At 35.8% G+C, this 17,243-nt stretch overlaps 1 protein-coding gene across 1 annotated transcript; it reads right to left on the bottom strand.

Moving 5' to 3' along the window:
* Nucleotides 1–640: 640 nt before the first annotated feature.
* On the bottom strand, nt 641–17,185 carry osbpl3a (oxysterol binding protein-like 3a). Its single transcript, XM_058753798.1, has 22 exons — nt 16,859–17,185; nt 10,812–10,945; nt 10,500–10,616; nt 10,342–10,395; nt 10,111–10,224; nt 9,875–10,003; nt 6,392–6,476; nt 6,143–6,246; nt 5,829–5,912; nt 5,581–5,734; nt 5,336–5,421; nt 5,103–5,234; nt 4,920–5,013; nt 4,598–4,833; nt 3,601–3,738; nt 3,454–3,517; nt 3,294–3,372; nt 3,020–3,170; nt 2,716–2,860; nt 2,430–2,556; nt 2,209–2,331; nt 641–2,120 (listed from the first exon to the last, which is right to left on the bottom strand). Exons 2-22 carry the CDS (start codon nt 10,926–10,928, stop codon nt 2,024–2,026), a joined length of 2,430 nt encoding a protein of 809 aa, XP_058609781.1. The 5' UTR covers nt 10,929–10,945; nt 16,859–17,185; the 3' UTR covers nt 641–2,023.
* Between the last annotated feature and the right edge of the window lie 58 nt (nt 17,186–17,243).

Genomic DNA, 17,243 nt, shown 5'->3' with positions numbered 1-17,243 from the left:
CAGTTACAGGCCCATCAAGAAATACATGTATCACTTGCTCTCTTTAACAAACATATACAGAAAAGGAGGACAAGCATGTACACAACACAAAATTACCATGCATTACACAATCATTAATTGAGACAGTTTCTTTCAAACATATATTTTATATATTGCTATATTAGTTTTCTATTATTAACGAATTAAAAGAAAGCCAAGTCCCTTTAATTATGCCAAAAATCATTAGGATATTAAGTAAAGATCATGTTCCATGAAGATATTTTGTAAATTTCTTACCGTAAATATATAAAAACTTCATTTTTGATTAGTAATATGCATTGCTAAGAAGTTCATTTGGACAACTTTAAAGGTGATTTTCTCAATATTTAGATTTTTTTGCACCCTCAGATTTTCAAATAGTTGTATCTCGGCCAAATATTGTCCGATCCTAACAAACCATACATCAACGGAAAGCTTATTTATTAAGCATTCAGGTGATGTATAAATCTCAATTTTGAAAAATTGACACTTAAGACTGGTTTTGTGGTCCAAGGTCACAAATAAATAAAGGAAAAAAAATAATAATAAAATAAAATAATCGACCATCGTCATAAAAGTTAAGCAATAAGTGAATATCCAAAAGAGTCTGTATAATAAAACAGGGAAAGTTCCTTAGATTTGTGCTCTCTACATTTATTGTGCAGCGAAACATGTGGTCACTGATGCAATCCATTCCCAGTCCTCTGAAAGCAACAGTCCTCGAATTTTTTTAAATTCTTGAAAGGAATGTTGTGTTTACCACATTTGAAACACCACACCCACAGTGAAACAGAACAGTTAGAGTGTAACAGGCCCATCAAGAAATACATGTAGACTATCACTTGCTCTCTTTAACAAACATATATAGAAAAGGAGGACAAGCATGTACACAACACAAAATTACCATGCATTACACAATCATTAATTGAGACAGTTTCTTTCAAACATATATTTTATATATTGCTATATTAGTTTTCTATTATTAACGAATTAAAAGAAAACCAAGTCCCTTTAAATATGCATAAATCATCATTGTAATATGTGCACAAATATTTATGGATATATTTTTTGATTTCTATATTCCCTGATTATAAAGTAGAGCGACTGAGTCAGCAATGGATGAATTATAGTACGAACTCTCCTGGTGTAAATCTCATTACAACATTCAGCTCAGGTCACTCAAAATAACTCAATTACTATTTAATAAAACAAAACAAATAAATAAGAAATTATATTTTGTATAAAAGAACATCAAGCCTATTTTTAGGACTAAGATTTGTTTTATTTGCCAGTCGACATTATTTTCATGACAAATAAGTGCCCTAAATTCTCATTACTGTAATACTTTTGATTTTTTTTTTTTTTTATATAACGTTTTGTGCTGATTTAAAAAGAAAAACAATGAAAAGTATATAACAAATACTATCAAGTTGTATAAACACTTTACCAATTAAATACATCATCTTTTTCACGTTACAGTAATGAGAATGACAATAAAAAATAAGGTCATAATGCACAAAACCTATAATGGTCCAAAATATAGACTTAATTTACAAAAAATCATTTCTTTTTTTTTTATTTTAGGGTGAACTTCAGTGTTTGTTCTATAAGATTCTTAATCAGTCTTAATATTGTGTAATTTATTTTAATTGATTCGATTTGAGGATTTCTTTTTTTAATTTACTTGATTAATTAATTAATTAATTAATTAATAATTAATAATACACTAATTATATCCAGACACCTACAAAAGTCATTGGTCAGTGCATTTGCATCTAAACATGAACTAGGCAGTTTGACAAGTAAGGCATAAATGTCTTTCTATCTTTTTCTGGAAATGTGTCTGTTTAACCAAGATAAATACCAATACAAAAACATCAACATAAGCATGGTACATTAAATCCCACAGTGTTCAGCAGGATTGCATAAAATAACAAATAAGCAGGGATACATCTATATACAGCCAGAGCAGAAATGGAAGAGTCAATAACAAATACACTGATGGTCACCAGAGCACAGGGAATTCTAGTTTGCTGAATCCAGGGTCCTTCCTGAGGTCCCAGTAAGTGCCATTGCTCACCCAAGAGTCGTCTTCAGCACGTCTGATTGAATTATAGAAACAGAATTAAGAACAGAAACTCGTGACGCACCCAACACAGCTGCTTTTTTGTGTTCATAAGAGTCGCTTACTTAAAAAATCGGGGTGAGTGTGTCATGCTGCTTTCTTGCAGGACTCTCCTCCTCTCTCTTTGGAGGACTTCAATTCTTTCTTTCTGTTCTTCTGCTCCGGCAATATCACCCTCTTCAAGTAATCTAACAAAAAGATGTAGCCAACAACATATAAAACTGGTTTTAATAATGGGAAAAGTTCACTTTGGGACAACATATATGCATAATTCATGTGTCTATACCTTTGGTCTGGTCTAAAACGGGTGTCTGTCAGAGGCAAGAGTGGCTTTAAACCCTCGTCCAATTCATTTAACTCAATTGCAAACTGGGTGAATCCATAGTACTGCTCATGGTCCTCAGGCATGGGTTCTATAGGCGCACATACAGAGACAAAAACAGTGCTGTGTTAGCGCCCTCTTGAGGTCATTATCCACAAATTCATCTGAGATAAAACAATGAAAATAAGTTAGATGTTTGAACCATTTAAATAGAGCTAAACAGAATCTTCTGGACTGGTCTGAGACTCACTTGCTCTCCAGATGCAGGTTGCCGAAGGCGGTTTGCCCAGATACAAGGCCTCGCTCCATTTACCAAACAGAGAGTGAATGACACGCCCATCTGAATCAGTGACCACACCCTCTACCTCATTAGCATTCAGACCTCCAGATCTCGACTGCATGTAAGACATGTATTAAACAAATAAGTAATCATTCATAAAATGAAAATTTGGTCAAAGTTATTCCACAAGAGGAAGATGTGGGCAAACACAAACACAGATGCACACACATATATTTGGAATTAAAGCCTGTTTTGCATGTCTTGATGGCCCCACCTTAAGGAAAGTCACTTTGCAATAACTGATGTCTCCCATGGTGGTAGAGTGTTTGATTGACATTTCCCCATAGTGTTCGATCCAGCGCTGACCGCTCAGAATGTTATGAATGCATGAAGTGACTTTACTCCACTCGTAACGATCCCCAAAACTGAGAATGAGCGAATGAGTAAAAGAAAGTGAGACAGAGAGATACTGAGACATGGTGGAGAATGCAGGATGGAATAATGGAAGAGAATGGGAATCAGAACAATTCAGGATAAAATAAAATCACCCTGGCAGCTCTAAGTGAGTGACTCCCATGGGAACGATCTCCATGGATTTCCCCCAAAACTTATTCTTCCATCGGACATCTAATAGACGTACAGAGAATAGACATTAAAATCATGCTAAATGCTAAAAGGCTTGACACTAGCCAGATGTGATTCACTTACCTTGCCAAAATGTGTAGTTTTTGGACTCGCAGTGACAAGCGGACACAGGTGGATGGTGACTGACCTGAGGTACACAATGTAACATTGTTCATGTGAGCGTGTACATCTTTGCGTTTTGGAAGAAATAAAAGAAATGTGCATGCTTACCTGTTCAGCAATGAAGCGGAAGCCCTTATCTGGCCGGAGACACTCATATGTCTCTCCCAGTATCGGATTAAATGGTTTTCCTCCTGCTCTAGTGAACGAACATGCATATGCAGATACAGCAAATGCTGCTATATACAACTACAGAGGAAGAATTGAATATATGGTTAAAGGAATAGTTCACCCAAAAATGAAAATTTGCTGAAAAGTCTCTCACCCTCAGGCCATTCAAGATGTAGATAAGTTTGTTTCGTCCTCAGAACAGATTTGAAGAACTTTAGCATTACATCACTTGCTAACCAGTGGATGGGTGCTGTCAAATGAGAGTTCAATCAGATGATAAAGCATCACATTAATCTAAAAGTAATCCACACCATCAAATCAATCAATGACCATCCTGTGAAGTGAAAAGCTGCATGTACATACTAAGGTGTATTAACTTTAAAGCAGCACTTCGTAACCGTCCATGATCTATAATGTTTCCTCCACTGAAAAGGTCCATCCCCCTTTGTCCTCTCAAAATCCACCAACATATTTGTTTAGAACTGTTTGCACTTATAAATCGTGCTTGATCTGCACATATTTCTCTCCTGATTCAGACAAGACTGCTTTTTCACCAGAGAAAGCAATGATTATGGATAGAAGAGATTTTAGAAATGTAAAAAAATCTTAATAATGGATTTGTTTATTACAAACACACAGCATTTCACTTTACAAGACATTAACTGATGGACTGGAGGAGTGTGGATTACTTTTTATCAGCTGTTTGGACTTTTATTCTGATGGCACCCATTCACTGCAGAGGATCTACTGGTGAGCAAGTGATGTAATGCTTAATTTCTCCAAATCTGTTTGGATGAAGACACAAACTGGCCTGAGGGCGAGTAAATTTTCAGTAAATTTAAATTTTTGAGTCAACGTTTTTGTAAAAAACAATTTTGAACAGTCATACAGGATGACATGTGAGTGAGTAAATAGTGACTCATTTGATTGCTCTCACCATGCGCATGTGTGGGTCGTGTGTGTTTGCAGCCGTGTCCAGCAGGTGGCAGTACTCAACTTCCTCACATAGTCTCTGCAGGGTGTTCAAGGGCTCATTGAGTTGAACAGGCATGGCAACTTTCGACAGGTCTTTACCGATGTTACTACGTAGAATACTCCACAGATTCACGCTCTCGTTCGTGCATGAACTCGGCAAACGGTCTCGCCGCATCACTGCGCAGTCATTGCCATTACCTGAAGACACAAAAACACACAAACCATTAACAATGGTTGTAAAGAAAGGTGAAGCTTTATAAAGGTGAATTTAGAGAGTGCCTCACTTAGAATCTCCTTTGCGGTGCCGTTCTCATTCCTGCAATACTCTACTGACGTGCTATCACTCACATCACTGATGTACGAATCATCATCAGACACCTGGTCACAAAAAATACAAAATATAATGATCAGTAAGAAACTCATGTTTTACCTGCAAATCTGTGATTTGACCACTTGACCTCTCTGACCTCATTTTCAGATGAGCTGCCAGACAGCAGATACTCTTTAGCGTCAAAGAACTCTGACAGGGATTCTGGGATTGAACCTCGACTCTCACTGGACGCCTGCTGCAGGAGAGGGCGTGACCCATAGAGGACATCCTGATTGGTTGAGAAAATTCAAAGAAGCCAGAATTGGCTTTCTTGATTTTGGCCAATAACAACTAAGCATATAAACACTTAAAAATGTGTTGCCTGTATACCTTTTCACTGATACAATCCAATGTGTTCCTGACTCGGTCTCTTTCTGTGCAAAGGGAAGTGTACGCTGACCGAAGATTGGAATGAACTAGAAGAAGAAAGAAAGGGAGAAAAGTGAGAAAGAATGTGTCATTTCATCATGCTGTTCTCAATTTCAGTAGATGATAACAATACTTCATTATTCTTTTGTTTTAAAACATAGTTATTAATAGAAATATTCCTGAAACATGTGAGCATTCATACTGACCAGTGCCAGCGAGCCGACAGAACTCCTCCTGCATTCGAGAGGCTTCTGTTGGTGAATCTGGACTATCCAGGCATGAGTCTGGTGAAACCGGCTCTGAATATATCAAGTTTGGGTGAGATACGTGCAGACGGGAAGATGAAACATCAGGATTTTGCTAGAAAACAACAGATCAGTTAAAGTGAATAAGAGAGACTGTGTGATGCAGTGTCTGTGTGTGTAATGTGCAGTTAGAAACAGAGCTATTTTACCTGTTGTGTGCTTTTATTTTCCTTGCTATAATTCTTTGATCTCCATTTTTTGTGTCCTCGTTTCTCCTTTTTAGAGCCTTCAGTCTGGGATCACACACACACACACACACACATTACTTTTTTGTCTAAATAATGAGTGATAGATTTCTTTCAAAAATATTTCATAAATCTAACCAAACCAAAACGGTGTATATTTTTGTATTTTATACAAAAAATGCTATTTAGGATTCATCTGGATGTCCTCAAATTAATGTTTTATAAGATTTAATGAACCCACCCACACAGACTAGAACATAAACACATATTTAATCTACCTGCAGTAAGTTAATGGCAGGTGCTGAGAATGTTCTGTGAAGAACTTCCATATTTTTCAGCAGCAGATTTAATTCCAGCAGCCCTGACTCACACTCTGATAGATCTAAAAAAAAAAAAAAAAGTTTTATTTTCTTGGTGATGCTCAGGAAAACCACTTCTCTAAAATGTTCTCTATATATTAGTTGTACAGTACTTTTGCCATGAATAATATTTCAGAATGATGTGTCAGTGCAGGTTTTTGCATCTACCTTTGCAGCACTTCTCCATGTCTTGTGAGTTTTGGCGCCAGCTGTTCTTCAAAAGGGCTGAAGGCTGCTTGGTGAGAAATGAACGCTGGTAATAAAGAGAAAAAAATATTAAATATGTAAACTGTGTGACTTTCTGTTTCACCTGGAAATAACGAGTTACACTATCGTTAAAAAGTTAGGGGTCATGCTAGACAGGGTTGCCCACTGTCCCCTCTTTTGTTTGCTATAGCTATAGAACCTCTTGCAATCTCCTTTTGTAATAATCACAATTTCACTGGTGTTCTTAGAGCAGGAAAAGAACAGAAAATTTCTCTCTATGCGGATGACGTGGTATTATATGTTTCTGATCCAGAAACCTGTCTTTCCCATGTCTTAAATGTTCTAAAGACAGTTCAGTGGTGTCTCAGGTTATAAATTAAACTTACATAAGAGTGAGTTCTTCCCAATCAACTCTGCTGCAAGATCTCTTCCAATGTCAATATTACCATTTAAATTAGCCTCAGACAATTTCTGATACCTGGGAGTAACCGTAACACGGAAATATGTTGATCTCTTTAAGCATAATTTTATTGCAATTTTGGAGAAAACAACAGGATCTTGCTAAAACTAGGTGGTTTTGCAATTCCTTATTTCTTAGACTATTACTGGGCAACAAATAGTCATAGTATTTTATATTGGAGCCAGTCACACTATGGATTTTGCCAGTGGGTCCCGGCATGGGTTGAAATGGAATGTGGTTCCTGTTCTCAAGTGTCCCTGCATGCTTTATTATGCTCTTCCTTAACATTAAAGACATCCAATTATTCTTCCAACACTTTAGTACTACACAGCCTTAAAATTTGGAAACAATTTAGGAAACATTTTGGTTTTCAGGTAATGTCAGGCCTGTCTCCTATATATAAAAATCCTTTCTTTTTACCCTCTATTTTAGATGGATCTTTCACATTATGGTTTAGAAGGGGCATTGTAAACATTAATGATCTTTTTCAGGAGAATACATTCGTCTCTTTTTCTTATTTGTTAGAAAAATTTAATCTTCCCAAAACCCTATTTTCTCGATATCTTCAGACTCCTTTTCTCATTTCCCTCAAGCACCTCCTAAACAAGAGATTGATCAAGTTTTAGAAACTAAACTCTGTAAAGGTACTGTCTCCAATATTTATAAAACAATTTTTTCATTAATTATGCAGTCCGGCTCTTCACCCCTCTCTAAAATAAAACTGAATTGGGAATCAGATCTTAATCATGTTTTTACAGAGGAGGAATGGTCCAAAGCCCTTTGTCGTGTACATGTGCTTGTCATTGTCTTATACAGTTTAAGTTGTTGCATAGTGTGTATTGGACAAAGGCCAAATTGTCTAAAATTAACCCTGGTTTTGATCCAACTTGTGATCAGTGTCGACAAGCTCCAGCTACTCTTTATCATACTTTTTGACTTTGCCCAGCATTGACATCTTTCTGGTCACCAATTATCAAATCAGTTTCCGAATGTTTTAGTTTAGATATTGAACCATGCCCCCTAGTAGCATTATTTGGACTTAACTCCCTAAATGTTTCCTTGTCAGCCTTACAGTCAAATGCACTCGCTTTCTGCTTGATAATTGCTAAAAGACTTATATTACTGAACTGGAAAAATCCTTCCCCACCCAGCTTCTTTCATTGTATGCATGACCCGATGCAGTTTATTTCAAATAGAAAAAATCAGATATACAATACTTGGTAATACAGAAACATTTCACACTACCTGGCAACCCTTCTTGTCACATTTTTAAAAAATAAATATATATTAAAAGGAAGAGGTAAGAAAATAAGAAAAACCCTTTCTCTATGGCCTTTACGGTTTCCTTCCCTTGCCCCTGATTTACTAAGAAATGGAGAGCTAGGAGAAAAAAAAAAAAAAAAAAAAAAAAAAAAAATATATATATATATATATATACACACACACATACACACACTCATATATTGTTGGAAGTGTGTATGTATGTTGATGCAAGTTATTTCTCCACCTTTTTTATTTTTTATTTTTTTTATCCCCCCCACATTTGCCATTTTATGTTATTATAATTTTATTTTATTATTTTATTATAATTTTCTTGCTAGCATTCATAATTGTGTTTTGTGTTTGACTCAGAGAGTAAGGACCTTTTGATTAATTTATTTTTGACCTTTTTTAACAGATTGAAACTATTATATTAGCTTTTAATTTTTTGTATCTCTCTGATTGAATGGCATCAATAAAAAGAGTTAAACTAAAAGTTAGGGGTCATTAAGATATTTCAATGTTTTTGAAAGAAGTCTCTTATGCTCACTAAGGCTGCATTTATTTGATCACAAATACAGTAATAACAGTAACATTGTTGCAATTTAAAATAACTTTTTTCTATTTTAATTAGTGCTGTCAAACGATTAATCGCAAATAATTGCATCCAAAATAAAAGTTTGTTTACATAATATATGTATGTGTACTGTGTATATTTATTATGTATATATAAATACACACACACACATGCATGTATATATTTCAGAAAAATATGTTGTTTGTATATTAAATATATTATTTATTTATATAATATAAATTCTATGAATATAAATATAGACATGTAAATACATGTAAATATTTTCTAAATATATACTGTATGCGTGTGTATTTATATATACATAATAAATATACACAAAACACACACATATATTATGCAAACAAAAACTTTTATTTTGGATGTGATTAATCACTTTGAAATCATTTGAAAGCACTAATTTTAATTTATTCCTGTGATGGAAAAGCTGAATTGTAATATGTTGCTCAAGAAACAATTTTTTAAATGATAAATATTAAATACATGCATGATGCTTAGTTTTTGTGGAAATCATGATACTTTTTGTTCAGGATTCTTTGATGAATAGAAAATTCAAAAGAACAGAATTTATTAAAAGATATATACATTTCTGTAACAATGTTAAAGTCTTTGTCACTTCAGAGTAGTATATTACTGTCGTTAAATATTGTTGTTGTTATTAGGAGTGCACAATATGCAACCCAGTAATTTCACATTAATATGCACATCAGTAATTATTAATTTTATTTAAGTGTTCAGCCTAGTGACATAATATTGTGAGCAAATGCTTATTACTTTAAATTCAAACTTTTTTTATGCCAAGTACCATAAACAAGCTATTTTTCGTACTATATATATACACATATAAATATATATCCAGATGCTTTGATTTAAGAAACCATGTAAAATTACATTTTGAAAACTTTTCTGATGTTTCTAAAGGCAGAACAGTTTAAAATTCAATATCAGCCATGACATATTTTAATAACTGAAGTAAAAAATTTCAGCGTATCAGTGGATCTCATTATTGTAACTTAGTTTTTTTTTTAATAGCTTTAGAGGTTCTTATCCTGTTTGAAGGGATGTTGGGTCTAAAGGCTGACTTTTATACTACACTCGTGATTGATGACTGTATAAGTTGGGTAAATACTCGTCTGTTGGAGGTGGGGTCAGATTGCAGCTGTCGCTCGGGAGGCTCCATGGCGATCTCGTTCTGACGGAACATTCGATGATGGCGTAGTTGCGTCACCCACTGTTCAAACAGATCCCGAGTCTTCGCCTGTGAATGTCACAGTAAATACAGCTAATGAGATTGTGCATTATCAAAATGAGAGTAACTAACTACAACTCTTAGCCCAGCATGTGTAGGTGAGCGTGCGCCAATACCTTGAGGTGATAGATACTGTCCTCTGTGTCCAGGTCGATACACATTGACTTCTTCTTCATGGCCATGACAGAGAGACCAACATCAATGCGACCTCGTAACCTCCCCTTCTTCAGCTGAGGAATCAATCACACGATAAGGGATGAAAGAGCACCTCTGACAGGATTTAAGCAAGTTTACTCCACATAAGCTTTGAAGAAAGTGTGTGGATGAGACCGTGGTTTCACACTCACATCAGTCCCCGTCTTGGCATATGTAAGGATGCCCCTTTCAAGCAGGAAATATCTCTGTTAAGCATAGACAGACAAGGAAAAAAACCTTTTTAGCACCCTTAGCTGAAAGATGCATGTTTTCAAAGCCATTAAAGTCAACGACAATATCTTGTAATCACCTTATGCCAGCCTTTCATGGGCCACTTTCTCTTTTTCAACAGCAAACCTTCCTGCTTCTCAGGCTTCTGAATATTTTCTGTCAGTCCCCGCAAGTCCTCAACCAACTCCCAGCTGTCCTAAAAAAATTAGACGACGAAAGAAGTGTTAATTTTAAAAACCTATGGAAGAAAGAAGATGGAATTTTTGCTAAGAAGACAGTTAAAAACTGCTGATGTAGATGTTGATTTAATACATAGCATACAGAGAAATATCAACTGCGTCAAAAGATCATCATATCCACTGCTATATCAAAAATTTATTATTTGTCTTACCTGTCTGTTGTCTTCAGATGAGGAGTTACTCTCTTTTCGTTGCGTAAATGGTGTCATGGTTGGTGTGGTAGGTGATGTCTTGGGGGACAGCGGTGCAATTTGGTCTTCTGTACTCATCTTGCAATTAACTTACTCTGGAGACAAAAACAGGCAACACTAAATACAAAATTACAGCACCTGAATTACATAATATGGCCAGCAGAGGGCAACAGAGACAAGAACGAGTGAGTGCGGCAAAAAAACTAAAAAAACAACAGGAAATGATAAGAAAATCAGTGAAATCTGTGCCAGTGTAAATGAAACTAATACATATTAGCATACATTAAATTCTCAGATATTTCAAACCTAAACTAAGTTATGAGAAGTAATATCTGCTTTATTCACTCTTTTTTTTTTTTCTCAAAATAAATTTTTGTTTATGTAGCTTACATTTTTGTAATAGTGGGTAGGAACAACATAAAAAGTCAACTTACAAAGGAAATATTTTCTGGATTATTATTTAGTTTAATTAAAAAAAAATGTATTTCACTTCAACACTTTTCTTTTTTACATTTTAAATACAGACAGAAACAAAATAATGTCGAAGACAAATGTTCCTGATAAAAATTAAAAAAGTTAGTAGGATAAAAATATTACAGTGGTTACAGCACAAAGGCATTTAAAAAATAATAAAAAAAATTATGCATAGGACCAGTATGAAATGGTCATATACCCAGGCAATCTGATACAGGCTCTAATTTTTTAATTTAATTTGATCTGTAAAATGTAAAAGGCAATTATTTAAATGTCACAAACATAATTTTTATCCAAAGTTATCTAAAAAGCTGCCTTGATACTTTAGGTCCTTGGCTCCAAAAAGTTTGAAAAACCTTGACCTGAAGAAACAAAGATTATTCATCAGGCTTGTTTTTCATTTATTTATTTCTATTTTCTCCCTCACTTCAGCTCTGTATGTGTGTGTGTGTGTGTGTGTGTGCGCGCTTGTGTTCAGAACACATTGTTTTGACTGCACGGGCACTCCTAAACTTGGCACAGACTGTTCTTGCACCCCTATCCTTTCTTCTTTCAGTGGACCATGCAATGTTCAAATTCTCTCTCTCTCTCACACACACACACACACACACACACACACACACACACGTATGCATTTAAGAGCCCAAAACAGCTGATTCTCTCTTTCTGAATTTGAACTTAGTTCAAATTTTAACTTTAATAGATCACACTTAAGGGTCATAAACATGTTTTTAATACGATAATGTGCACATACATGTCTGTGTTGCATATGATACAAAACTAGTACAGTGTTCATCTACATCAGCAGCAGTGTGTCGTGATTGCTCATGCGTGACCTTTTTGCAATGACGAACTTGAAAGGGAGTTGAAATCATTCTGAAACAAGAGTTTGTTTGCATGCTGCAGAAATCTGTGGTTTCTCCCACAACAGAGAAACAGGCTTTCAATCAGTAACCAAAACTTTTAAAATCTTGCATGCAACATTTTTATGGAAGAGTTTCTAGATTTATGGATATGTAGTCAGGTGCTTCATTCATCGACTCTGAGCACATTTAACAGATCAGATATATTCTTGCGCATCAGTGTGACAGCATAACAGTCTCAAAAGTTATTAAGAATGCAAAAGCTCATTCACATATGGTTTTGATTCTTATACACATTTTCAATGTAAAGCACAAATGAAAATGGCTCAGAATATATTTGTGCACTAATTACAGATACAAAATGGCCTGTTTTGTGTGTTTGTGTAATGTATTGCGTAATGTAATATATTTCTGAATTTTGCATGCAAGTGTGAATCTAGTCAGCAGCATATATTTGTGCATTAAGTTATTAAAAATGTAAAAGCTTGTTCACATACAATTTGATGCTCATACATTTTTGATATACAGTATGAATGACAATGGCTCAGCATATATTTGTATATTAAATAAAAGATACAAAAAAAAAAACACTGTGTAATACACTTCTGCAAATGTAAATTTGCATAAAGCATTCGTGAGATGTTTTGATACCGATACCTCCAATAATGAACCTGACAGGACCGCATTTTTTGGAGGGTTCATGACACTTTAATTTGACATCACATTTTTACAAACAGGTCTATCCCACTCACATACACATTGATCAAACTCAAACAAAATATCCCACTCAAACACAACCAGCAAACTACTTCAGAGACCTCAGACCTCTAAAAATGACTTTACCATGCATACACACATACATGTGTGTCATGTTTGCATACACTGTAAAATCTTTAGGATAAAAGCACAGGGAACATGTGGATAGGAGAGAACGACACCACAGACTACTAATGCTCAGGTCATTCTCATGATATGAGTCACCAGAGCAAATTTGTGGTGAATAGACAGACCGCACACACAAAAGCTCCTCTTGTATATGTGAGCCACTCTAGCCTTAAGATAAACATGTTGTTATTCCACACATACACTCACAGTAAGTTTCCGAGCATTCAAGGGCATTCACTTACTTGCTTCTTTTTTAATTTATGTGTGTTTGAGAATTTATATGTAAATACCAGTAACTCCAGCACAAGGTTACTGAACTCAAAGTCTGATTTTTGTATAGTTTACAGAGCCAGGCATGTCTAAAGCCAGACTGAGGTATGCAGTTGGTGTTTAGGGAAAAATGAATTCCTGTGGTTTTGCATCTCCACGTTTGTACACACTACAAACATCTCAGCCGGATTTGCCCTGCATGCTAGGTTTTAAATATATACTTTAGGTTATTTGCATTTCTGCTAATCAGTCGAAATGTGTTGCTTAATCTCTTGTGATAAAACTCATAAAACCAAGACTTTAGAAAGGAGACTCTCCAAAATAAGTTTCCTTGTCCCTTGTGCAATTATAGGCTCCCACGGTCATTTTTCAAGGGAGAGTCAGGAAGACATGCAAATACAGAAAGGCAGGGTTTTCCTTTAACCCTTTTCTTTCCTATTATAACACTGAGAACAGATTCAAAAGACAGTCACACAGCACACAAATACTACAGCGATAATGGGGTTAGCCATGACGCAAAGTGGGATAAAGTTACTGTACTGCACAGCCTTGAGTGTTATAATGTTTCATAAAAAAAAAGCACACAGCCTTCAGTGTCACATGATCCTTTAAAAATCATTTTAATTCCTTTGCATATGGGAGTAAGTGTTCTTGTATGGCTTTTGGGTTGAAAGAAAGAAGGGAGTTTGTTCTTTGATTCAAGGTTTTTTTTTTTTCTTAATTCCTAAAAGTCTTAAAGGGATAGTTCACCCAAAAATAAAAATTCTGCCATTAATTACTCACCCTCGTGTCATTCCAACCCCGTAAGACCTTCGTTCATCTTGGGAACACAAATCAAGATATTTTTGATGAAATCCAAGAGCTCTCTGACGCTGCATAGGCAGCAATGCAACTAAAATGTTCCCAGGCTCAGAAACGTTGTCAGGACATCGGTAAAACTGTCCATGTGACATCAGTGGTTCAACCATAATTTTATGAAGCTACGAGAATACATTTCTGTGCACAAAGAAAACAAAAATAACTTTATTCAACAATTCTTCCTCCAAATCACGAATTCCGCCATTATGGAGAGTACCACGATGCATGTGCATTGCTTTCTCTGCACGTACACAAGGCTCAACGCATGCGTTGTTTACATGCAGAGGTACTCTCGATAATGGAGGAAGACGTGATTTGGAGGAGAATTGTTGAATAAAGTCATTATTTTTGTTTCTTTGCACACAAAAAGTATTCTCGCAGCTTCGTAAAATTATGGTTGAACCACTGATGTCACATGGACTGTTTTACCGATGTCCTTGGTCTGGGAGCATTTCAGTTACTTTGCTCTCTATGAAGGGTCAGAAAGCTCACGGATTTCATAAAAAATATCTTAATTTGTGTTCTGAAGATGAACGAAGGTTTTACGAGTTTGGAACGACATGAGGGTGAGTAATTAATGACAGAATTTTCATTTTTGGTTGAACTCTCCCTTTAACCTTAATGCCCTAAATTACTGACATGTATATTAACTTTGCATGTGTGACATTGAGAAGAGGTTGTCTTGTCTGATGAGGGTGAGTAACCTACAATGTAAACACAGGAGAAGAAAACGCCAGCACAGTATGGTCAAAGTTAGTTGTAGGGCCAAACAATGCAAAACCATCAACGGAAAATGACATTGTCTATACTGACTTTAATAGTGTGTGGAAACATAGAATGTGGGTGTTAGCAGTAATGTACACACACACAAATGTGCACAAAATATGAGGACTAGACCTTTATAATACATGCCAATCATTAACTTAGTCATTACAGTAAATGGGCTATAGGGTGAGGGCTGTACAGTGGGACCAAGGCCAAGAAAGCATATCGAAGATACAGTTATGACAAATAAAAACTCATATATTAGATTAAAAGGAGTTAGACTTGAATAATGAACAGCTTATTGTGGGTGAGGGTCGAACGAAAAGTACAGAATACAGATGACAAAGTCAGTGACTTAATGAGGGAAAAACCAATATAACCCTTGAGGTCTTTGAAAGGTGCTTCAATCACATGATTTAGTAAGCATGATCTCACAGGGGCAACTAAAGTTTATCAAATTAGGTACACTAGTTAGACAGCAAATGACACAAATTTGTGTATCATCTTCAATGACATCACTGAATCAATGACAAACTGGCTTTAACCTATTAACTGTTTACGGTATAAAGTGCAATATAAATAAAGGTGACTTGACTTGAATGTCATTTACTTCACTTCTTCAAATGACATTTGACATCTAACTTCCAACTCTGAAAAAAGGTCACTGATATGTTCTAAAAAAGCATGATCTGTATGAACTATCGTGTGGCTGTAAAATATAAAGCAGTTTGCTTTAGCCTACGCTTGTGTATGAGTACATTTAGGAAAACCCTACTGAAAAACATAAGCCACATGATTCAATTCAAAACATGTAACGCCTGCAGTTCAGCACTGAAAAAGTCCCTCTAAACCACAGTGACCGTGATGACAATATGAAGGGGAACAATGTTTGACAATGTTCCTGGTTATCTAAAAATAAATAATTAACCAAATCAATGGTAGTAAAAACTACATGAAATGAGAGCTAAAACTATTATACAACACAATATTTGCATTTTGCAACGTAAAATGGAACACAAAATAAGATAGTAAGCAGAATGACAACTTTAGTTACCTTTCACTTTCATTGTATGGAGAAAAAAAAAATGCAATGAAAGCAAATTGTGACTTGAGGCTGTTCTACCAAACATATCATTTTCTGTCTACAAAAGAAAGGAAGCCACACCAATATGATAAACGACGGCAGAAGTTTCATTTTAGGGTGTACTGTCGCTTTAAATCAATACAAGCATTTTAAAAAGTCTAACTTGACTCCAATAAAGTCACATTACACCATAACCAGTTTGATAATAAATATAGGGCGCAACATTTTACGTTGTACCCAATTAAATAACAAAAAAGCTGCATAAAATAAGAATAAAAGGATTATACTACACACAAAATTTGCATTGCAGGCGCCACTTGAACGGTTGTACTCGATGCGGGTCCCTTTTCGTTGCCACAGCAACGCGATGCGACGATGACTTTGACCAAGCAGATCAATCACAAAAACCTTCAACATCTCAACACGAACTGCAAAGCCGCCTGCAGCTCAAACCGAGCGACAAAAAGAAAAACGTAAAATTAGGCCCATCGATGAGTCAGTCTATCCGTGATGAGAGGACAGGAAGCAGAATTCTCAAGGGTTTCTATAACGACAGACACTATAACTTACTCAAAACAAACAACAAGCGACGATTGGTGATCAAGGCTGAAGTATTAAAAAAACGCACTTTTAGAATCATATTTATGCTCGGATGTATATCCATTGACTCTTAAGAGGTTTCCCACAGTAAAAGTGACTATGAATCACAGTTACAATACTTCTCTTACAACAAGCTAGGACTTGTTTGATAATTGAAAGACGGATTTAAATGTCTCTGTGCGTAAAATGAAGACAAACTCAGTGCCTACCGCGGTTGCCAGATTCAGAGTGACAGCGTGGCGCGACGGCTCTGTCTTCGTGTCACTGACGGTCCACTTCTAAAAACACCTGATCAGCACATTTATACTTTGGACCAAGTGACTGTCACCGGATTCGCCATCGCATTTCTTCTACCTGCCGAAGTCAGATCTTTAGTAACTTCGCTTCTGGGAAGGTTATCGCGAACGAAATGTCCGTGACGCACCGATGTAATCCGAGAGTGAAGCGGAAGGTGGAGGCGACCGCAGGTTTTAAGTTTACGGCTTCCAGCTCAGGTTTGAACCTCGAACTGTGTTTTGAGTTCCGCGGTGAGGTGAGGATGAGGTAGGCGGGGCATAATGGTGATTGACGTTTAGAAAGCCAATTAAAGTCCAG

The sequence above is a fragment of the Onychostoma macrolepis genome, chromosome 19 (assembly GCF_012432095.1).
Source record: "Onychostoma macrolepis isolate SWU-2019 chromosome 19, ASM1243209v1, whole genome shotgun sequence".
In the NCBI taxonomy this organism is placed as follows: Eukaryota; Metazoa; Chordata; class Actinopteri; order Cypriniformes; family Cyprinidae; genus Onychostoma; species Onychostoma macrolepis.
The sequence above is the reverse complement of the archived record's forward strand: the minus strand, read 5'-3'. Positions and strand labels throughout refer to the sequence as shown.